The following is a 22,341-nucleotide window of genomic DNA, read 5'->3' as shown; positions in this document are numbered from 1 at the left end:
AGACATCCCCCCCTTCCCCACCCCCAGCATTCCAGGCGGGGGTGGTGATAAGGCTCAGGGCCACAGACATCTGCGTCAGAGATAGGCCTCAATGCCAGCCAAGGACCGCCGGGCGTGGGAAGCAGTGGGGAGGGCTGGCAGGGAGAGTGGGGGTGAATGGGGTGGGGAGGGCAGGAAGGAGAGGTGCCCCCGCCGGGAGTGGGCATAAGAGCAGGACCCAGGAACGGAGGGCAGCAGGAAGTTCAGGCTGGGCCAGCCAAATGCAGCCTCTGGCCATGCTTCTTCTGCAGCTCCTGCTGCCCCTTCTGCTGCTGCTGGGCAGGGAGGGTAGGCATGCGTGCCAGGGCCCAGCACCGGACAGGGAGCTGGTGCTGGCCAAGGTCAGAACCCTGGTGCTGGATGCTCTGGGCCCCCCCACCGGCTCCAAGGAGGGGGGGGATCCTGCGGCCCGGCGCCTGCCCCGCAGACATGCCCACCCGGGAGGCCCCCACGGCAGAAGCAGGGAAAGCGAAGAGGACCTCTCACAGGTCATCCTTTTCCCAACCACAGGTACCGTGAGTGGGCAAGGAGGCCACAAGGGACAGGGAGTGCCCCTTTCCTGTTTTTCTCTCCTAGCCTCCTGACCTCTACCTCTGGGTGATGAAACCTCAGAAAAGGACCAGTGTGAAGGGGAAGGGAAGGGGGGGATTTTTCAGGGAAGATTTCCGGATGTTTGGAGACATGTTTGCCACCTTTATCCTTCCCTGCCACCTTTATCCTTCCCTTCCTCCTGATCTCACGCTCTGCTTAAGCATCTCTGAGTCTTCTCACTGCTGCCAGAGACTGAGGTGGAGAGAGAAGGGGCTTTTCTCCATCACCACTGCGCTGGTGTGAATGTTCCCTCTCCCCAAGCCCCCGGTCCCCCTCCTGCCGCTGCGGCTCCCTCTCCCCTTGGGCCCTCTGTCTCCACAGGTCCCAGCTGTGAGGACGGAGCCGCAGCTGGAGAGGCTGAGGGCCTGTTCACCTACAGCTTCCGGCCCTCCCTGCACACGCGCAGCCGCCAGGTGACAGCGGCCCAGCTGTGGTTCCACACGGGCCTCCCCAGGGCAGGTGCAGAAGGACACAACGCCTCGGGCCCCGCCTTGACGCTGCTGGCCATGTCTTCGGGGGGCCCTACAGCGGTGCCCGCATTGCTGGGCCCAGCCCCGCCTCGCTGGGCCGTGCTGCACCTGGCAGCCCCTGCCCTCCCGCTGCTGACCCGTCCCCTCCTGGTGCTGCTGCTTCGGTGCCCCCGCTGCCCCTGCCTGGCCCGGCTGGATGCCACCCCCTTCCTGGTGGCCCACACCAGGGCCCATGTGGCCGGTGCGGGGGAGAGGGCCCGTCGCTCTCCTCTGCCACCCCCCTGGCCCTGGACCCCGGCCGCCCTGCGCTTGCTGCAGCGCCCCTCCGAAGACGCAGCTGCCCACGCGGACTGCCACCGGGCTGCCCTCAACATCTCCTTCCGGGAGCTGGGCTGGGACCAGTGGATTGTTCACCCTCCCAGCTTCCTCTTCCATTACTGCCACGGGGGCTGTGGGCTGGTGCCCTCCCCTGTCCTGCCTCCTGGGGCTGCCCTCACCCATCTTCAGCCCCCGCCCCCGGGCCCAGGGTCCCGACCCTGCTGTGCTGCTCTGCCAAGCACCATGAGACCCCTGCGGGTCCGCACCACCTCGGACGGAGGCTATTCTTTCAAATATGAGACAGTGCCCAACCTCCTCACTCAGCACTGCGCCTGTATATAGGGAGGACCATCCCCTCCTGCCGGCAAAACCAAAGCCAGATAACCAGAGAGGAACCCCGGGCAAAGGAGGGAGTCCCAGCCCCTAACCCTCCTCTCCTCTGCTGGGTCCTTCCTGTCCAAGGTCACCCTCATTGATTGTAAACAGATTAATAAACATTCAGCATAACTAACCGGAGACAATGGCCCGGAGAGTGACCCTCCCCCTCCCCAGAGGTATGTGGGGGAGAACTGGAGCATAAAATTCCAGGGATGACATTTGGAAATCTGACTTGTGAATCCCCAAATCAAGAAGCACTCATTCATTATGGTGGCAGAGAGCAGAACAGAAAGAGCTTTGCTCATAGGTCTGCCAGAAAGATGCACCAGTGGGCCTCCTAGGGTCACCTAGGTGACAGATAGCATCAGCATCCTCCCTAGGCTGTCTTTTTGCCCCATGCAGTCCCCAAATCTCAGGACTGTGGGGTCTCTGTGGCAGAGACCTTCCTGTTCATATATTCTTGGGACCTTCTGAGTACCTTCCCATTCAGGCCCTGCCTTAGAACAGGTATTTTTGAGAATTTTAGCTGACCCCACTTAGCCACCAAGAGAAGATACCCACAGATAGAATTAGTTGGTGACAGAAGGCTGTGGATTCCCCCCAAGCTTGTCCCACATTGTTCCTGCCTGCTTTCTGCTCCAGCTCCTTCCCTAGCTAAATAGTGACTTCTTGGGGGTCAGGAAAGATGCCCTGTGTTCCCCAAAGCTTTTTGGCCCTGGGGAGTGAGAGTTTGGGAGACTCCTCCCAAACCCCCCAAAGCCTTTCCTCATCCCACTGACCCCCAACAAAGAGGCCCTTCTGTCTCTCTGCCTTTGCCTTGATGTATGGACCTTGGCTCTGGGGATGTGAGAGAGACCCAGAAGTTCATGGGCACCTCCTCTCAAAGCCCCCAAAGCCTTTCTTTACCCCACTGACCCCCCCCAATAAAGGAGGTTCTTCTGCCTCTCTGCCTTTGCCTTGATGATGATGAACAATCAATGTCTCCTTGAAGGGAAGCCTCAGTAACCTGACCTTGGGAAGGGAGGGAGGGGACCAGTATTTATGAAGTGCCTACTATGTGCCAAGCTCTGTGCAAAATACCTTACAAATATCTCATCTTATCCTCATAGCAACTCTGTAAGGTATGCTGTTAATCCAATTTTGCAGTCGAGGAAACTGAGACTGACTTCCGGAGGTAACATGGCTAGAAAATATCTGAGGTGGCATTTTTTCTCCCCACTTAATAGTATTCTATTTTTTTTTTTTTTTTTGCAATTACATGTAATGAAAGTTTTCAACATTCACTGTTGTAAGATTTTGAGTTCTGATTTTTTTCTCCTTCTGCCCTCCCTCCCCAAGACAGCAAACTGGATAGAAATCATACGTGGACAGTGATTTAAAATATATTTCCATATTTGTCAAGCTGTGAAAGAAAAATCAGAACTAAAGGAAAAATGAGGTGGGATTTCAATGAAGATCTTTCTAACCTAGTGTCCTTGGGCATCACTGAGTCAAGATGACCTCAAGGACTTAGGGACATTATTTCTTGATGCAAATTCTGGCCAGAGGGACTCTTGCCATTCTGACACTGAGGGATTATTAAAGAGAGGACTGAAATGAAGCTCCCGTTCTGGGAGTTTTAGTCCTTAAAATGAACACACACCTTTCAGAGCTTGGGTTCCGAGCATCCCAGTGGCCACCACTCCCTTATCTGGGCACCAGTTTTCACAAAATTCTCCTGGTCTTGCACTGACAAACTCAGATTTTAGATTCTCTCCCCAATAAATAATGAAGGGAAGATGAGGTACAATTCCCATGGCAAAATTGGAGAGGCAGAGCTGCCCAGGCTAATCTTGGCTGGGGCTCAGCCTTTGCCTCTTGCACCACAGGGTCATGGTATTGAGAAGAGGAAGGGCAGCAGAACGGTCACCTGTAAAGGTCTCCTCTTCTCCCCCACGGGTAGTGTCCAGTGCTAGCACTTCCTAGCACCATTTGGCAGAGCTCACCCATCCAAGGCAGTGGTAGAAGATCAGGCCCAATCCCGGGAAGGAGAAATACCCCACCCAAAGAAAAGCCATTTATGTACCTGTCCTACAGAGCAGCAGATTTTAACGGTTCCTTCCCCAATTTTGGAGAAACTTGGACAATTAGGGGTCCTCAGTTTTCCACAGAACCCCCAGGGTTCTGAGGGAGGGAAGGTCAGCAGAGTCCAAACTCCTCATTTTACAAGTTAGGAAATTGATGGCCAGAGAGGTGAAGCTACCTGCCAAATCAGAGTCCTCTCCCTGCCTATTCACCACATCTTCAGTGTTAATTAATGTTGACATCTTCCAAAGGCAGCCCCCCCCTCCCTTTCTAACTAGCACTGGGTGTTGTGGGGGAGTTGAGACAGAAAACAGATGGCACTGACACCTGGGTGACAAAAGGAATTCATCAGACCTGTGCCCTAAAGTGAAAGCCCTGGGGGAGTCATGAAGTCCAGACATGAGGTAATGGCTCATTAATTGCTCTAATAACTTGATTTCTCTCTGTGGGTCACTTTACCAACCATAACAAGCCTCCACCTGCCAAAAGCCTCTTTCCTGGCGTCAATCACCTGCCGGTCCTGTAGTCCTTTACCGGTTTTCATAGTTATCAAACAAAGGCAACTCAGACAGGGAATGGGGCCACACGGTAATCCCATCTGGCCTTTCCCTTCCCATGGGAGCCACTGAGAATGACTCTGGGAACATTAGAATCCATCCCCCGTGGAATTTGTGCCAGTCAACAGGAAGCTACCAGCCAGGAGGAAACCTCAAGATTTGGGGATGTGGCTAAAAAAAGACCTCTGACATGGAAGTTAATAGGAACAGGCATAAGAAAACCTCTTCCATATCCTCAGAGATGCAGCTGCTCGCCACACATTTCTCATCTTCAAGCTTTGGCCGTCCCCCACGTCCAGAATGTTCCCCTTCCTCACTTCTGTCTTAATTTCCTTCGAGGTCCTCTCAAATCCCTGCCTCTGAAGGAGATTCTTCTCAGTGCTCTCAGCTGCTAGTGCCTTCTCCTCTGAGATGCCCTTTCATCCACGTGCTCCCCATCTTGTATGTACCTCATTTCAATGGTGTATTGAGTCCTTTGAGGACAGGGACTGTGTTTTGGCCTTTTTAATCCCCAGAGCTTCAATACAGCGCCAGGAACATTGGAAGAGCTTAATTAAATAAATGCTTGTTGACTGACTGACACTGACAGGAATCAGCTGCAGGAAATTGTCTATGGGCCAGTTTGTGGCTGATGTAAGGAAAATATTTCAGATCTCAGCCAGGAAATTATGGACAAATCGGTCCCTTGGGAGTTGGCATAGTGTATTCTGGTTTCCTAGAGCTTGAACTTAAAATATTGAGTTTTAGAAAATGGAAAGTTGAAAATGAGACTCTGCTAGCCCTATAGTGATCCCTCTGAAGTATGGCTCATTTTAACAAGGGAGCTAGCAGGCAGACTCCAACTTTTTTTTTTTTAAATCACCTCTTGACTATAACAATAGCCTATGAGGACATCAGAGGATTGCAGCTAGGTTCTAAAGGGCAGGTAGACAGAGTTTTTTGCTTTTTTGATTGGGGTGATAGATAGGCAAAAGGGCATTCATTCTAGAGCCATCAGATTTTTATCCTAGAATGGATCAGAATCACAACTGCCACTTATACATTGCTTTAAGGTTTACAAAGGACTTTACAGAGTTTCTGATTTTTGCAATTAATTATTTTTTCAAATCCATATCTTCCTTTTCTTCAATCCCCACCCTTCATTGAAGATGTGAGAAAAAGACTTTGCAACCCCTGCCTGTGATTTTAATGGTGTAGAGCTCCCAGTGTGGAGCCTATTATGCTGAGGGCAAGGGGCCTTCCTTGGGTCAGTGTTAGAGGTGGGACTCATAGGCAGGTCTTTGAGAATATAAGTTCAGTTTTATCTTATCCTTTGTCTGCCCCTATTATATATGACTTTCACTGGGACATTATTGTCAATTTACATATTCAGTTTGTATGTCTGGCACGCTAGGAGGCCAATTACTGCCTCTTTCTATAATTAGGCTACACCATCCGGGAGGTGGGGGGTTTGGCTATCGGCATGTTATCCTTCCTAAAACTCAGTGGCAGTGGAGATATGATTACTTGAGAGATTAACATACTTTCCCACTGAATTATCCTTTAAAAAAACAAACAAACATCAATCTATCAAAAGTTAAGCCTGAATTTTAAATAGTGAAGCAGATAGTCCTAAGGAAACAACTTTTTCCAGACAAAACTGGGTACCTTTCTTCGGGTCCTGTTTTCTGTTATCTATTGATTCTAACCCTAATTTTAATGTATGGACATCAATTAGAATGTTCTTTGGTCATTTAAATCATTCTACTAACTTAAGAGTCAAAATATTTCAGTGCAGGAATGAGCCTGAGGGTCACTCAGCAGTTTTAAATTGCATCAAAATCTTCAAGAGTTTTTCTTCCTCTGTAGGTATTGGCTCCTATTTTTCTAAAGAAAATCATTTCTATATCTGTTTCCAACTACTCAGAAGAAAAGGTTTTTGTTTTGTTTTGCTTTTTTTTTTTTTCCTTTCTCGACCTCTTGATTCCTGTTTCTTCTTCACAATCAGCAAAAGTAAAGATGTTGTTCAGTTGTTCTTGGTGACCCCATCTGGGGTTTTCTTGGCAGATAATGGGATGGCTCCGGCACATTTTACGAGATAAGGAAACTGAGGCAGGCAGTGTCACAGCTAGGAAGGATTTGAAGCCAAATTTGAACTCAGGAAGATGAGTCTCCTGACTCCAAGCTAGGCCTTTCTGGCATCAAAACATGCCAGAATCATTGATCTAGAGCTGGCAGCTGATCTATCTCAATCTCCTCTTTCAGGAAACAGGCAGGGACAGATTCGGCGCCTTACTCAGGGTCACAGCAAGCTTCAGAGGTGGGATTTGTGCCCTGGTGTTCCTGGCTCCAAGCTCAGGTCTCTGCCCACTCGGACATTCTGCCTCATTAAAAAAAAAAAAAAAAAAAAAAAAAGCCCATGATCAAATGATTGTTGACAAGCTCATAGGGAAGGATCCTTCCAGGTGATCGAATGGGGACCCTGAGCCCCACAGGCTGGGGGAAGGCCCAGGGCTCCTCCCAGCTCATTAGGTCCTCCAGACTCACTGAGCGGCTTCCAGGGGAGCTCTGACTTTCTCCTGGCAGGTTTTTCTGCAAAGCCCCGGGAAGTCGTGGTGGGGTCAGTGAAGACAAATTTAGGTTCTGGGTGAGAACAGAGCGGGCTGCTGCCCTGGGACTGGAAGTCTTCAAGCAAAGGTCCAACAGTCCCTTGTGGACATGCTATGGGGGGACCCTTGTGCAGGTCGGGATTGGCCCTGGGGTAGCCTCAGACAGTGTGTAATTCCCTTGGAGGAAAGACCTCCCAAGAGCAGCTAGGTAATGTAGTGGGTGGGGTGCCAAACCTCAAGGCAGGATGGCCCTGAGTTCAAATCCTCCCCAGACACTCAATAACTATGTAGATATGATTACATGCAATCTCCACTCTCATCTGTAAGATGGGGATAATAACAGCACCTCATGAGGAACAAATAAGATACTCTCTCTCAATGTCCATCTACATCTATTTAATGCTTTGCAAACCTTAAATCACTAGTATATAGATGTTAGTTATTAACTATTCCTATTCCCACCTATCAGTATCTGCTCAGTGTTTTTAATTGATGGTCTCCTTAACAAGCAGCAGCTGTTTCTGATACTCAGCTTGTGGGACTTCAAAAAGAAATGAAAAATCTCAGTCTACATCTGAAATTGTTGATCATTTTACTTCATAGACAAAGTTGCTTCCAACCACATTTGAACAGGACATTGAATAAGTTTAAACCCAGCCTGTGAAGCAGCCTCCTAAAGGGTGAAAGAGATGCATAAAACGCTGTCCCTCTTCTCAAAAAGTTTCCTAAGTAAACAAGGCATACACTCTCCAGGGGTCCTCAAACTATGGCCTGTGGGCCAGATGCGGCAGCTGAGGGCGTTTATCCCCCTCACCCAGGGCTATGAAGCTTCTTTATTTAAAGGCCCACAAAGCAAAGTTTTTGTTTTTACTATAGTCTGGCCCTCCAACAGTCTGAGGGACAGTGAACTGGCCCCCTATTTAAAAAAAGTTTGAGGACCCCTGGGAGTCTAAACAGAGAACAATCAAGAGAACAAGGGGGAAGGAGTAAGCATTTATACAACACCTGCTATGTGCCAGGTGCTTTACAAGTATCTCCTCACAACTCTTGACAATTGAGGAAACTGAGGCAGGGAGCAAGCAGTTAGGTGACTTGTCCCATAATAACCTGCAAATGCCTGAGGTAGAATTTGAATCCAGCTCCTTCTTGACTTTCTAGTGCCAGCACTTTACCCATAGGGCCCCCTAGTATCTAAGTGGCCCTCCTGACTTCAGGCTAATTATTAAGACCTTAACAAAAGCCACGGTTTCCCACTAGGCTGTGATGGTTCTGGAGGGCAGAGCCAGGCTGACAAACTTTGTGCAACTCCATCCCGATCATATCCAGTTCACTCACAGGTGAAGATTTCCCTCCCGCGATGTCACTGGTCACCTTTCAGAAGGAAGGATAACAAATCATGCCCTGCTAGGTTTTAGGGTAGAAACAATAAATGCTGTAGTAGTTACGGGAAAAACAGATTTCGACTGGGCAACTCAGGGAAGACTTCCCAGAAGTGGGGTTTGACCTAAATACCTTGAAAGTTCAGTAGAATTTGCCAAGAAAGAAAATTCAAAGAAACCCTTTTTTTTTTTCCTCCGAAGAGCCAAAGATAAATAACCTATTACAAAGCTGTGTCAGTAAAAACCATTACATTGAACTCCCAATCCCTATATTTATGCCCACCTGCATTTTGGATTTCCTTCACAAGCTAATTGTACAATATTTCAGAGTCTGATTCTTTTTGTACAGCAAAATAACGTTTTGGTCATGTATACTTATTGTGTCTAATTTATATTTTAATGTATTTAACTGGTCATCCTGCCATCTAGGGGAGGGGGTGGGGGGGTAAGAGGTGAAAAATTGGAACAAGAGGTTTGGCAATTGTCAATGCTGTAAAGTTACCCATGCATATAACCTGTAAATAAAAGGCTATTAAATTAAAAAAATAAAATAAAATTAAAAAAAAAAAACAAAGCTGTGTCAAACAAAAAGATCTGGGTATATTGGTCGCTGGGCACTCCATAAGGAAAGCTCGTGTGCCCAATGAGTGGATGCCCTTTTTTATGGCCACGTGGGACCTAGTGTCCCCAGTGTGGATGCCAGCCTGGGTCAGGGTGGGGCGGCAAGGAGGAGGGTCAGTCCCTGTCTAATCCCGAGTGATTTGTACCGGGAGGCAGACCCCAGACCAGCAAGCAGGCAGAACTGGTGCTTGGCTTTGACGCCCGCAGGCATCGGCCCTAACCTCAAAAGGCTTCTCTTCGGCTGGGTTCCACGAGCAAATCTTCCACTGGCGTTTCAGTTCTTGCTCTCCATTCCAACACCCATTAAAGCGGCTGTGTCAGGGCCAGGCGGGGCTTGGCACTCCATGAGGCCTAGTCTGGTCTCCCCTCAGAAGCAGGGCTGGCTCTAACCACAGCGGAGTGGGGGAGGGGGGGAGCATTTAACGGGGGTTTAAGGCAAGTTCTCCACCTGCTTTCCCGCAGCTGATGAGACAAGGAAGTGGCCGCGGATAATGCTGGGGGGGGGGGGGGGGCTTTGACCAGCACCGCTTAACCAGGGTCTCAGAGCCTGGGGCCTAGCGCCTGGTAGGGGCTGTGTAAATGTCAGCTGTTCTCCTTTCCACCGGAGCTCCGCCTTCAAACGCAGTCTCGGACGCTCACCAGCTGTGTGAGCCCGGGCAAGTCACGCAAGCTGCTGCCTCCGTTTCCCCACCTGTACAGCAGGGGTCCCCAAAGCTGTCGGAGGAGATGATTCTTTTTGTGAAGCACCTACCAAAATGCTTCATTTATTATGGGGGAAGGGCGGACAGACCCGCGAGATTACATGAGATGGGGGAGGGGCGTGTCCGCTTCCACTTGGAAAAGACCCCCCAGCGCTTTCCGCTTCCCCTCCCCTCCCCCCCCCGGAACTGGTGACGCCGGAATCGGGCAGAAACCGGGGGACTTGACCGTCCCTCACACGTTGGGATATCTGGTGCCCCTTTTCTTTGCACAGACTCTCGGCACCCTGCTTGTCATAAAGCCACTGACAGTTTCTTCCGACCGAGAGCCCGACGGCGCGGGGCGCCTGGGAAGCGCCCCCTCCCGGCTTGGGCTGCGGGACGCGAACGCACGACCTAGGCCCGGGGCGCAGGCGCGGCAGGAGGGAGTAGCGCGCCCTAGGTCACGGGCCCAAGGCCCCGCCCTCTGGAGGAAGCAGAAAGGGCAGGCGCGACGTCCGGCGCTCCGAGGCCGGCCTTTTCTTCCGCGGACGCGGCCTGGCCCTGCCCCCTTTCCCTCTTAACCGCCCGAGGAGCCGGAAGTCTCTAAGCTCAACTTCCGCCGCGGTGGGGGGAACTTCCGCTTTTTCTCTCTTCCCCCCCCCCCCCCCCAGGACGGGTGTCCGGCAGCTGATCCCGTAGGAAGGGCCGAGCCTCGGAAGGATCGTTCCGGAGCTTCCCGAGGCCGCCCGCGCGCCCTCTTCGGGGGTCCTGGGCCGCTCTGGGACCGGCTTTGCTTCCCGCGCCGCACTTTCTGCTACTTCCCGGAGCCGTGAAGGGCCCTTTTGCCGGGCCCCCTCCTCGCCTCAGCTGACCCTAGGGAGGCTGGGGGAGGGGGGGGGCGGGGTGTGGGCCTTCGGCCTTCCCTCTGGCTTTCCGGAGTCGTCCTTCCCCGGCCCTTCTTCCCTGGGCTCCGCCCCCAAGCTCCCCGTTGCTATGGCGACGACGAGCTCCTTAGTGTGGAAGCTGGCGGGGCTGCTGCAGGACTCGGGTAAGGGAGCTTCCGGGTCAGGGGGCGGAGGCCTGGGGAGGGGGAGGGGGAGGGAGGGGGAGGGAGGGGGAGGGCTGGCAGCTCACGTGGCCCAGAGGCTCCGGACTTTGGGTGCGATTCTGGCCGTCCCTTCCCTCCCCCGCCCCGTTTCCTCAGGGGGCCAGCGCCCTTCCGGCGCGTAGTAGGTGCGCTGCGGCCGTGCGGGCCCCGGCCCGGGGGGTCCCATGGCGGGGCGGGAGGTGGCTGCGGACGCTTGGCCCGGTCAGCCGCCGATGAGAGAACTGTGAAAGCGCATTCAGCCCAGCGGGCGGCCCAGGCGCTAGCTCCGCCACTGGCGCTGAAACAGCTGTAAAAGCGCTGCGCGCGCCTAGTAGGCCCTTTGTAAGTGTTGGCTCTCGCCGTGTTGTCACTGACGCGGTCAAAAGGTGGGAGCACATAGTAGGTCTCCTGACTGGGTGACCGCGTCGCCTCCCCTCCCGCGGACCCTGCCCCCGGCGCCGCCTCAGCTCCCACCGACTCGGTGACATTCACCGGGCAGACCCGCAGCGGGGTTCTCCCCTGACCGCCCAGGCTGGCCCCCCTGTCAGCGACACCCCAGCTCGGTGCCTCGGGCCCCTTGGGGCCAGGGTCCCGCGTGCTGGTCGGGGCCCCCGGCTGTTCCACCAGCGGGGCCCTTTCTGGCCCAGGGAAGCCCCTCCCGCGCCCTCTGAATCCTGGGGCTTCCCTCTCAATCGCCGGCCGCTTATTCCTCGTGTACTTGAGGGATTGGGAGCTTTGCGAGGACGGGACGGCTCTTGCCTCTTTGGTCCCCAGAGCTCAGCCTGGCGAGTGGGCGGTGCTTAGCGAATGGCTGGTTCTCCCTCACTTTGTACATGCTGTGTATCCCTTGCTCCGGGCGGGACAGAATACGAGCTTCTGGAGAGGGCGGGTTCTGATTTGTTCTTGTCTGGAATCTAGCCCGGGCCCTGCTGGATGGAGCATCACAGATACCTGGGGCCCTCCTTTTGTGGGGAGGAGGCGGGCCTGGAGACCTGTCTCGGGCAGACCCGGAAGCTGCAGCTGGTCCTCCCCAGGACCCCCACGGGGGTCCTATCCCAAGCTCACGGTGCCCGCCTCCTCCCCGCAGGTGACCTGGTCCTGTCCGGCTGCAGCACGCTGACTCTGCTGACCTCCACCCTGCAGCAGCTGAATCATGTGTTTGAGCTTCACCTGGGACCTTGGGGTCTCGGGCAGGCCGGCTTTGTGGCCCTGCCCTCCCACCCTGCTGACTCCCCGACTATCCTGCAGCTCCAGTTCCTCTTTGACGTGTTGCAGAAAACGCTCTCACTCAAGGTCTGGGTCTGAAGGGAGCATGTGGGTATTGGGAGGCATTGGGAGCTCAGCCTGGCTATGTTTTGAGGGGGGCTGGGGCTGGGGCTGGGGCCTGCAGAGCTGTGTGAAACCTGTGGGCCTGAGGTCTGGATAACAGTGGGTCCAGGAGAGGGCGATCCATGTAATTGGTGGGGGGGGGGGGCACTGTGCTGAGGGAGAGGCCCATTACTCCCCACTTGAGCTCTGTTCTCTTCTCTCTCAGCTAGTGCACGTCCCAGGCCCCGGGCCTCAAGGCCCCATCAGGATCTTCCCCTTCAAATCCCTGAAGCAGCTGGAGGTAGGATGAGCTGGGAGTGGGCGCTGGTGTTTTGGCTCAGCTCAGAGAAGCTCTTTGGGGACCCAGAGGGGTTCCTTGTGAGAGTCTGGCCCTCAAGTCCCTCTCTGCTGTCCTCCGGTTTGACTGACCGATTGAGTCCAGCAGAACGTGGCTCTTGCGTGTTCGTTCCCCTCCCACCGTCCTCTCCCTCCCTGATTTGGAGCCTTCTCCCCAGCTGCGAGCTGTCCCTCTGCACTGTCTGTGTGGCCTCCGCGGAATCTACTCTCAGCTCGAGACGCTGGTCTGTAGCAGGAGCCTCCAAGCACTAGAGGTGAAGGGTGGGGAGGGCTGGGGCGATGCTGGTCCTGGTGGGGAGGGGCCCTCGGGGAAGGGGCTGCTGGCGCTGACCTTTTCTCCCTGCCTCAGGAACTCCTCTCGGCTTGTGGCGGTGACCTCTGCACTGCCCTGCCCTGGCTTGCTCTGGTTTGTGCTGATTTTAGCTATAATTCATTGACTGCCTTGGACCGATCCTTGGTGAGTGGGGCGAGGATTTGCCAGAGGGCCTCCAAGGGAGGGGGAGGACATAAGGCACCCCAAGTGATCTTCCCAACTTGTTTCCCTCAGCATCTCCTGTCAGCTCTTCAGGTTCTGAATCTGAGCCACAACCGAGTCACTGACTGTGAAGATTTCTTGACTGTGAGTCTGGGGCTGGAGGGGATCTCTGCATCCCTGATCCCTGAATGGAGTTCTTCCTTCTGCCTGATGCAGCCACCTTGTCCCAAATCTTTGCCCAATTAGGCTGCCCCCCCCCCCCCCGGGGCACAGCCTTACCCTAGCCTGATGCCATCTCTGTCCTGCAGGCCCTGTCTGAGCTGCGGCACCTGGATGTCTCTTATAACCGCCTTCAGTCAGTGCCGGTGGTGAGCCCCACGGGGGCCGTGTTGAGGACGCTAGTGCTGAGGGGCAATGAGCTTCGAAGCTTGTGCGGTGAGCGGCCCACCAGGGACAGGGGCCGGGGTGGTGTGAGCCTGCTGCCTGGGTCAGAGGGCCAGCCCCGAGACCTGTGGGGCTGGGCAGAAGTGCCTGACGCTGCTGGTCTCCCTGCTCAGGGCTGGATCAGCTGAGGGGCCTTCGGCATCTGGACGTGGCGTACAATCTGCTGGAACAACACAGGGAGCTGATGCCCCTGAGGACACTGGCTGAGCTCCAGAGAGTGAGTGGGGATCTTGGGGGAAGAAGGAGTGTGAACCGAGCGCCCAGAGTCAAAGCATGGCTGCAAGAAGGCAGGAGCGGCAACCACGTCCCTTTGGTCTCAGAGCAGTTGTGCTGGCTGCTTTTCCATCTCCTTTCTCGTCCACAGCTGCACCTGGAGGGAAATCCTCTGTCCTTTCACCCCAGTCACCGAGCAGCTACCATTCAGTATCTGTCACCGCAGGCCAGAGATGCTTCTCCTCCTGGGGTAAGCTGTCCCCATTCCCTCGTCTCCCCCCCTTCTGTTTTTTCCCTTCATTTCTCCAACTTTTTAAAGCAACTTTTCTTTTATTGATCTCTTCTGTTTTCACATTGCCATTGTTTCTCCCTAGATTTTTTTTAAAGAAAGGAAAGGATAAAGAAGCCAAAAATCTATAAATTTAACACGTCAAAAAAGTCTGATGATATATGCCCTGTGTGATTGAGCCTGTTGACTAAAGGCTGAAAGGAGGAGGGAGATGTCTTCTCATAGCTGTTTTTTGGATGAAGTACTTCTTTTTCATTTTGTAGCATTCAGTTTTGATTGTTATTGTTTGCATTTATGTTGTTGGAGAACTTGTGTCTACCTCCTTGACTTTGCCTCCATTCACACGTGTGTTTCCCTGTACCCAGTCTCACTTATTGCTTGCATCACCAGTCTTCCATTGAATTCAGGTAGCATTGTTTCTCCTTTCTTCAGGAAATAGGCATCCTTGCTGCTCTAGCTTTAGAAGTCTCAGAGTCATAATGCTCTGATTTTGTTTAATCATTTTCCTTCCCTCCCTCCCCCAAGAGAGGCCTCTCTCGTCACAAGTTAGAATAGTCACGTAAACCAAAGGCAGGAGGCCGAGGTCACGCTTGGTCTTCCGGAGTCACGGTGGTCATTGGTCACTCTGAGAGCTGACATCTTCAGGGTTATTATCTTTTGTGGTCATGCTAAGTGTTCTCACACACCTATTTACTTTGCTTCTCCCAACTTCCCCTGCTCCCTCCCCTCCCCTGGGTTGGAGGGCCAGCCCTGAGACCCAGGGGACATGAGTGGGACCTGTTTTTTCTTGGGCCTGTTCTCAGTGTTGCCCGCACTGCTTCTCATGGCTTGCCCTCTCTCTCCTCCCCAGGGTTGGGGGCAGGATGGAGAGCTCCTGTCCCTTCCATGCTACCTCCCCCCTTCCAGCACATACTCAGCAGCACTTTTTTCTTTCAGTTTCTTCTTGATGGGGAGCCCCTGTCGCCTGCTGACTTGCAGGTCAGTCTTGCCGGGAGCCAGCAGGGGCTGAAGGGCTGGGGCAGGCTGGTTAGGGGATGCTGAAGAATGACCGGGGCAGGGTGGGCAGGGAATTAAGGGCACCTCCCTGCCAAACCAGCAGCTGTGCTCCTGTTCCTTACCACGATTGGGCAAGGAAGAAGCAGCACTTGATTCTCTGTTGTCCTTATAAAAGTGGTTCTTTTTGTGTGCTTCCAGCCTCCCACATCTTCTGGGCTTTGCTCCTTGGCCCTCTCTCTAGCCCCCACAGGGGGAAGTGCCTCAGAGACCTCTTATGGCCCTGACTTGAGTGACAGCCCCTCTTCGGGAGGTGTTCTGGGTCGCCCTCTCCCTCGTAAGGCTAAGGTGAGCTGACGCTGCCCTGTGACTGGAGGGCTCAGGATTCTGCCGTTGTTATCCTTCCAGGAATGGAAAGTATTCCCTTCACCCTTGGCAAGTTTCTGGGTTGGAGGAGGTGTTGGTATCTAGAGACAAAGGGTTTGGTGTCTTGGGTTCCCACTTTACTTAGAAAGGAGCTTCCTTTTGTTGTCCTCAGAGCCGAGTCCGTGTGAGGCGGGCGAGCATCTCGGAGCCGAGTGATACTGACCCAGAGCTCCGAACTCCAGATCCCTCGCCTGCTGGTGAGAGCCAGCCTTTCCTTTTTCCACTTTCCTCCAGATTTTCAGTTTTGTGGCTTCTGTCTCTGCTGATTAGTTAGTTCTGCCTTCCTTATTAATCTCCTCCTCGCCCTCCAGCCCTTGCCTAGTTTTCCATGGGGAACGCATCCTTCACTGAAGACTTCCCATGGTGCCTTCCTCACGGTGGCATGTGGCTGGCTCTGGGTTCTCAAGTCTGTGCTGATGGGGACGGGAAGCTCTGATAGGTCCTGCCAGTTGGGAGGCTTTGGGGAACGGCCTAGCGAAGGACTGTGTGGGCTTCAGAAAGCTGCGTTCCTGGGTGGGCCCAGCGAGCGTCTGCTAGGGCCCGGAGGCTCTCCCTGCACCAACGGAGGCAGCACCCCCGTCACTGAAGGCAGAGCTCCTGGGAGCGTGGAGGAATCACAAAGGGCATGAAAACGTTGGAAGCCGTGTTCTGGCTGCTCAGCCCCGTTCCTTCTCTTCTAGGCTGGTTCGTGCAACAGCACCGGGAGCTTGAGCTCATGAACAGTTTTCGGGAGAAATTTGGTTCTGATTGGTTACAGTACCGTAGCCACCTAGAGACTTCTGGGGCACCCCCTGTGGGGACCCCCAAGACCTCTGACTCGGACACAGTCTCCATGGACCCCCCAAAGCCTCAGAGCCTTTCTAGCTCACTGCAGCAGGGGGAAGGGAGCAGTAGTTTGTACGAATCCCTCCCAATTGGGCCAGAGCAGGACAAGGAGGAAGAGGAGGTGGCTGAAGAGAAGGAGGAGGTAATGGAGGAAGTGGCTGCAGAGAAAGACATCGAAGGGGAAAGGGAAGAGGAAGTAGAAGATCAAGAAGTGGAGGGTGAGTGGTCTTGTTCTCGGGGGAACAACAAAGGGAGGCCAAGGGTGCGTGAATGGGGTCAGGGCAGGGAGGTGCAGCCTGAGCCCTTACATTGGGTCTCTTGGCAGTGGAGCTTTGTCGTCCCATGCTGGTGTGTCTCCTGGAGGGGGCTGCCGGGGTGCGCGGCCAGGAGAGGTTTCTGAGGGTCACATCGGGGCACTTACTGGAGGTGGAGCTGCAGGCGGCTCGGACCTTGGAGCGCCTGGATCTCCGGAGCCTTTGGGCAGCTGAGTTAGAGGCAGAGGCGAAGTCTGTGGTGAGAACTGCAGCCCGGGGAACTGGAGGGAAGGGCTCTGGGGACCATCACCGCCCGGGCTGGGAGGAGGAGCTTTGTCCCGGGCCACAGAGCTCTTTCTCCTCGGCCTTCCCAGGATTCTGACTGCGCTGCAGGTGGCCCCGTCATTGTCCTGCGCTTCTCCTACATCCGTTCTGACCGGCAGCTGCGGCGATACCTGGTGCTGGAGCCCAATGCCCACGCTGCTGCGGAGGTGACGGCCTGGCACTGGGCTCGGGGCTGTGGGAGGTTCAACGATCGGGGGGGGGGGGGGGGGGGGGGGGGGGGGGGGGGGGGGGGGGGGGGGGGGGGGGGGGGGGGGGGGGGGGGGGGGGGGGGGGGGGGGGGGGGGGGGGGGGGGGTTGGTAAGGGGAAGGGGGAGGAGGAGGAGGAGGATGACCCTCCTCTGGGTGCATTGGCATTTCAGGAGCTGCTGGCTGTCTTGGCCCCTGCTGCAGCTGCTTCACAGCTTCAGGTGGGGGCATCCCGAGGCCCATCCGGAAGCTGGCTGCGGTGCCTCCGTTGTCATCAGATCAGCGAGGTGACAGCTCTGCAGGAGGAGCTGGGCGCCCACGGCAGATGGACGTCCAAGACTGGTAGGGACCCTCCCCCGCCCTTCCTCCCTGCATAGATCTGGAGGTTTTTCTTCCCTCCTGTCCGTCCTGCCAGCTTGGGGAGGGAGCAGACCGGGCAGAAGGCACTGAGGGGGGCCTTGATGGGAGAGATGAGATGTTGGAGGGAGGGCATAGGGACTGTGAAGCTCCATGGAGAATGAGCAGGGGGGTTGGGGGGAGGGCGGCTCGCCAGGAATAGGGTGGGACAACAGACATGGGAGCCTCATTGGTGGCTGAAGTGTGTGGACTGCTGGGAACCCCACCTCTCTCCACAGACTCCCCCCTTCTGTGTCCCATGTGTGGCAGTGACCACGTTGTCTTGTTGCCTCACCATGAGGAAACCCCCAGAGAGGAGGAGAGGGAGGGGGAGCTGCACCCAGCTTCCTCTGCCCCCACCAGCACGCCTCTGGGCTCTCCAGATGAGAGTGATGGCGACAAGTTCAGCAGTCCCTGCCTCCAGGCCCAGCTGCCCCATGAAGCCGACAGCTGGGGCCTTCATCCACGTGAGTATGGAGAGGACGTGGGGATGTTCAATGAGGAAAGGGGCTGGCTTTGGAGCCAGAAGGCCTGTTTCCGGAGGAGGATTCCCAAGTTTCCCCATCCATGAAATGGGAACAATAACGTAATAGCTGCCTTCTAAGCTTGATGTGAGGAGAGTGTAGGCAAACCTTGAAGTGCCGTCTAAGTGGAAGATATTGTCATTTATTATTGAGAGGATCATTTGGCAGTTTTGGGGGAATGATAAGGGGGGTTGGGAAGATGGGGGACTGACTGGGGAAGGCGTGTGCAGTTAGTAGCTGGCTACTCTGGTCTGGCCTTTAGCTTCTGACCGCTCTGGGCTTCGCTCTGTGGACCACCGACTCCGGCTTTTCCTGGATGTGGAGATATTTGAAGATGTCCAGGAAGAGTTCCAGTGCTGCCTCAAGGTGGGGCCCCAGTTCTTCCCCTGCTCTTTGGGTATTCTTGGCGTCCCCCACCAGGCCCGTCCCCACCCCCTTCTGAGTGCTCCACATGCTCCTTATGCTTTTCCTCCCCCCAGGTGCCAGTAGTGCTGCGCGACCAGGCCGAGGAGTTTCCTTCCCTTGTTGTTGTGTCCGATCTCAGGCTTTACATCTTGGAGGTGACTGGGGAGATCCGGTGAGTGAGGGCCCGAGCGGGGACTGGCGCAGAGGGGCCTCGGCTCCTCGGCTCCTCTCCCCGGTCACGCGTCCTTCCCTCTGTCCTCAGGGGCCAGCCCTCCGCCTGGCTGCAGCTGCGCCTCGCTGCCCCCCTGCAGGACCTGAGCTGCCTGGAGCTCGGCCTGGCCGGGCAGAGCCTCCGGCTGGAGTGGACTGGGGCCGGAGGTGGCTGCGCTCTGCTGGCCCGGGAGCCCCGCTGCTGCCACGCCTTCCTGGAAGAGCTCACTGGTGAGTGGAGGGCAGGGTTGGGGGGTGCAGTGGGTGCTGGAGCCTTGGAGGCCTCCAGGATGTCCCTGGGAGTTCAGAGCCTGGCACATGAGGGCCGAGGCTGGCAGGGATGGAGGAGGCTTTCCTGGCAGTGAGGCGAGGGCTCGAGCTTCCTCACTCCCCATCTCCCCTGACCCTCTCCAGCCATCCTGCAGCTGCTGCCTCCTGGCCGGAGGTGCCATGTTTCTGCCACCAGAGAGGAAGTGACTCCTCAACACCGGCTCTGGTGAGTCCTGCCAAGTCCCCCGCCCCACTTTCCCAACCAAGAAAACCAAGATGGGGTGTGGGGCTAAGAGCCACCCTGTGAGTCCTGCAGTGGCTGAGCCCTGGCCGGGCAGCATCCTGCCCACTGCCCTCCATTCTGCCCTTGCCAGCTGCACCCCTCTTGCCCCATGGGCCCCTTCTTCCATTACCCGTATTCTCCCTGCCCCTCTACCCAGACTGGCACTGACACCCATTCCCTTCCAGGCCATTGCTAGATCCTGACTCCAGCCCCGAGGACCCCCAGTTCTTCTACTTGCAGGCATTTCTGGTTGAAGGTACTCCATCTCGGGGGGGTAAGGGGAGAGACCCTCTTGGGTAACTCCACACTGTGATGGAGGGGCCTATCGGCCCCTGCTCTGGGCAGGGTTGGGAGTTCGGGGAGAGGATCAGTCAGTGTGCTGCAGCGGGCTGGCTCTGTACTTATGTGAAGTCTGCCCTGTTCGGGGTCTGAGTAGGACCCCCACCCTGAGGGGAAGCAGAGGGTGGCTCCCTTCGCCCCACTGGTGCTCGGAGCTCTTGGGACTAGAGGTGGGACCTTTGAGGGGTCCTGGGTGCTGGGAGGGATCAGCGGTGGCTGCTGATGCTGTTGCACCTCTGGGCGGGGCTGGTCTTGGGGGGGGGGGGGCAGGGCGTCTTTCCCAACTGTCTCGGGCCCCACGGTCCTTGGCCCTCCCCACTTCTCTTCAGGCTCCTCGCCCCGACCGGTGTCCCTGTTGATCACTCCATCCACCTTGTATCTGCTGGGTGAAGATCCTCTGGGGTCCCAGCCCAGGTCCCCTGCAGAGGGGCCTGGGGAAGCGCCTGCCACGACTCTTTCCCTGAGGCTGGACCCCTCTGTCCGCATCTACGAGCAGCAGCCACTCAGCAGCCTCAGCTCCATACAGGTCTACAGGGTGGCCCCCAGGGACTTCCGTCTGGCCTTGTACGATGAGGTGTGTGAGGGAAGAGGGGAGCGCTGGGCAGAGAAAGGCCCTGCAGGGGCTGACTAGGGAGCCTTGGAGAGAGCGTGGGGCTCCGGTGGGCCTGGACAGAGGCTGGGGTGGCGGCTGTGGGCAGGGGCAGAGGAGAGATGCTGGGGGAGCGGCGGCCCTTCGCGCCCTCCCAGCCTCCCGGCCTGCTCCTTGGTCCCCTAGGTCTTGCGACTTGAGAGCTTTTGGCCTCTCCGGGTCATGTGTCCAGAGCAATTGACCGCCCTGTTGGACTGGATCCGAGGTCCCTGGGAGGAGCTTTTTTCCATTGGACTTCGAGTGCTGACCCAGGAGGCCCCAGATGCTGCGCCGATTGGGAGCTAGGCGCTCGGGGTCTGGCCTGGCCTGCTGCCCCGGCCTGCTGCCCCGGCCCGCTGCCCTGCTGTGCCCGGGGAGGGACGAGATGCTGCGGCCCCCGAAGCAGAGCAGCCGTCAGCAGTGATGGCGGCTGGGGGTCAGCCCGCCCTGGCCTTTGACAATGGGACATTGACTGTTTCTCAGGTGCCAATAAAGTTCTTTTCCTTTCCCGATTGCTTGGCTGCAGCTGGGTGAAGGGGCCGCCAGGCAGTTGGCTGGACTGTTGGAGTCTTGGTCAAGCTGTCGTGGGGTGGGCCTGTTTGCCACGTGGGGGGAGGGGTCGGCAGCCCCGGGTTTTCAGGGCTGGGGGGGGATCCTGGTTTTCCTCCTCTGGACAGGCCATGTGCAGATTCCACCTCAGGGATGTGACGTTTCTAGGAAGCAGATGAAGTTTCCCCAGATTCCCTGTTTCTGTGGTGACCCGGGGAGACTAGAAGGCCAGAGACCTGGGGGGCGTTTCCCCTCTTCCCTGCGAGCAGCTGTGTCTCCTTGTTCATCTGCCACAAGGGGGCAGTGTCTTCAGCCCCCTGGCTGGGCCTTCTCTTACAAGAAGGCCTTTCGGGCCTGGTCACTCCCGGTGGTTGGCTCTCTGTTAGGAAAGCCAAAGGCCCCCCCGGGGTATTCGGGCCTCTGCCTCGGCTCCCTCAGACCTGCTCGGCTTCTCTCCCAGGGTCTGGTCCCAAAGGCGGAGTGTGTGCAGGGCTCGGTGCAAGTTCATTCCTAGCCCTGGAACCAGAGGCTTTGCTTCACCATGAATCCATGTTCTACTGGGAATCCAACAAAATCCTGGACCTGGAAAATCTTTCTAACTGCAAATTGCCAAATTGCCATGAGCCGTTGCTATTTGGTTGGGGCGGGGGACGGAATGGGGGCTTGTGCTGACTCTCTGCAGACCCTGAACCTCTTAAACTCCATCCTAGGAATCACTGTCCCCATCATCTCATAGAAGCAAAGCTCATACAGGTTAGTGCTGGAAGCAACCCAAGAGATTATTTAATATAGACTCCTTACTTATACAGTGTGTTATGGTTTACACATATTTCTTTCCAGTCCCACAACAGCCCTGGGAATGTAGGTGCTATTGTTAATCCTGTTTTACAGATGGTCAAACTGAGATAGTGTGAAGTGGCTTTTCTAAGGTCACACAGCAAGTATTCAGTATCTGAGGCAGCATTTAAACTGGCTTTCCTGGTTCCAGAACTTTAAAAACCAAGAATAAAAGTATGTAATTCATCCTAGAGGCAATAGGAAGTCATTGGAGTTTAATGAGTGAAGAGAGTGACGTGGACCGTCCTGTGCTTTAGGAAAATCATGATTGCAGCTGTGTGGAGAATAAAGGATAGACTTGCGGCAGGGAGAGCCAATTAGGAAGTCCCTGGAACAGCTGAGAGTTGAGGAAAGGCCTAACTAAGCAGGTACGAGTAGAGAAGAAGGGTTGGAGGCAAGAAATGCGGAGGCCAAAGCTGCTGGATTTGGCAAGGAATTGTGAAGGGGAAAGTCGTCCTCTGGCTTCAGTGAATATACAGCAAGGGAGAAATTGTGGGATTAGCTAAGCAATCACCAAAGGAGGCCTTTGCAGAGGTTAGTTTTAGGGGATGGGGTTGGGTCGAGGTTGCTTAAAGGCAGGCCTTGAATGCCCATTTAGTTGTTTTTTTTTTTTTTTAACCTCAGTGAAGTTTATTGAAATTAAAATTAAAACCTTCCAAAAATATTAGCACACATTTAGTGATGTAGTTGGATAGCATCTCTTTTTGTTTCAGTGATTTTATAGGGATAGGGACTAGTCCCATAGTTTTATTGAGATAAATGAATTGTCTCCCTCTATGATACAGGTCATTATCTTGAATAGTCTTAAAGAGTTCCCAGGAGGGTACAGAGATGTTAAACTACTTATCAGAATCACGCAGCCAATGTGTGGCAGAGGACCATATTGGACAATGATTTTTTGTAATTTAGAAACCAGAGCAAGTATTATTATTATTAGCACACATTTAGTAATATCCTTGGATAGCATCTCTTTTGGCCTCGGTGATTTTTATAGAAATGGGGACTGGCCCCAT

The 22,341-nt window shown here is 55.1% G+C and overlaps 2 protein-coding genes across 2 annotated transcripts; both read left to right on the top strand.

The window, feature by feature from the left end:
• The first annotated feature begins 76 nt into the window (after positions 1-76).
• Positions 77-2,757, top strand: INHA (inhibin subunit alpha). The gene is given in 3 exon segments (XM_031957984.1): positions 77-204; positions 206-549; positions 952-2,757. Coding segments are annotated over 3 exon segments (1,266 nt in total). The 5' UTR covers positions 77-91; the 3' UTR covers positions 1,761-2,757.
• A 7,133-nt stretch (positions 2,758-9,890) lies between these two features.
• On the top strand, positions 9,891-20,455 carry STK11IP (serine/threonine kinase 11 interacting protein). The gene is made up of 24 exons (XM_031957979.1): positions 9,891-10,733; positions 11,860-12,065; positions 12,307-12,381; positions 12,596-12,691; positions 12,787-12,894; positions 12,985-13,056; positions 13,221-13,347; positions 13,470-13,573; positions 13,721-13,819; positions 14,795-14,836; positions 15,053-15,199; positions 15,390-15,474; positions 15,958-16,320; positions 16,428-16,615; positions 16,731-16,847; positions 17,061-17,229; positions 17,523-17,750; positions 18,070-18,173; positions 18,287-18,384; positions 18,475-18,653; positions 18,837-18,918; positions 19,161-19,231; positions 19,644-19,888; positions 20,090-20,455. The coding sequence occupies exons 1-24, from the start codon at positions 10,679-10,681 to the stop codon at positions 20,246-20,248; spliced, it is 3,219 nt and encodes a 1,072-aa protein (XP_031813839.1). The 5' UTR covers positions 9,891-10,678; the 3' UTR covers positions 20,249-20,455.
• Positions 20,456-22,341: the final 1,886 nt, after the last annotated feature.

This window comes from Sarcophilus harrisii, chromosome 3 (assembly GCF_902635505.1).
Source record: "Sarcophilus harrisii chromosome 3, mSarHar1.11, whole genome shotgun sequence".
Classification (NCBI taxonomy): Eukaryota; Metazoa; Chordata; class Mammalia; order Dasyuromorphia; family Dasyuridae; genus Sarcophilus; species Sarcophilus harrisii.
The sequence above is the reverse complement of the archived record's forward strand: the minus strand, read 5'-3'. Positions and strand labels throughout refer to the sequence as shown.

Excerpts from the sequence above, each read along its gene's own strand:
- STK11IP (XM_031957979.1), top strand. The coding sequence starts at position 10,679 with ATGGCGACGACGAGCTCCTTAGTGTGGAAGCTGGCGGGGCTGCTGCAG. Across the intron at positions 12,382-12,595 it reads AATCCCTGAAGCAGCTGGAG|CTGCGAGCTGTCCCTCTGCA; the intron begins GTAGGATGAGCT and ends CCTTCTCCCCAG. Across the intron at positions 19,889-20,089 it reads GTCTGGCCTTGTACGATGAG|GTCTTGCGACTTGAGAGCTT; the intron begins GTGTGTGAGGGA and ends TTGGTCCCCTAG.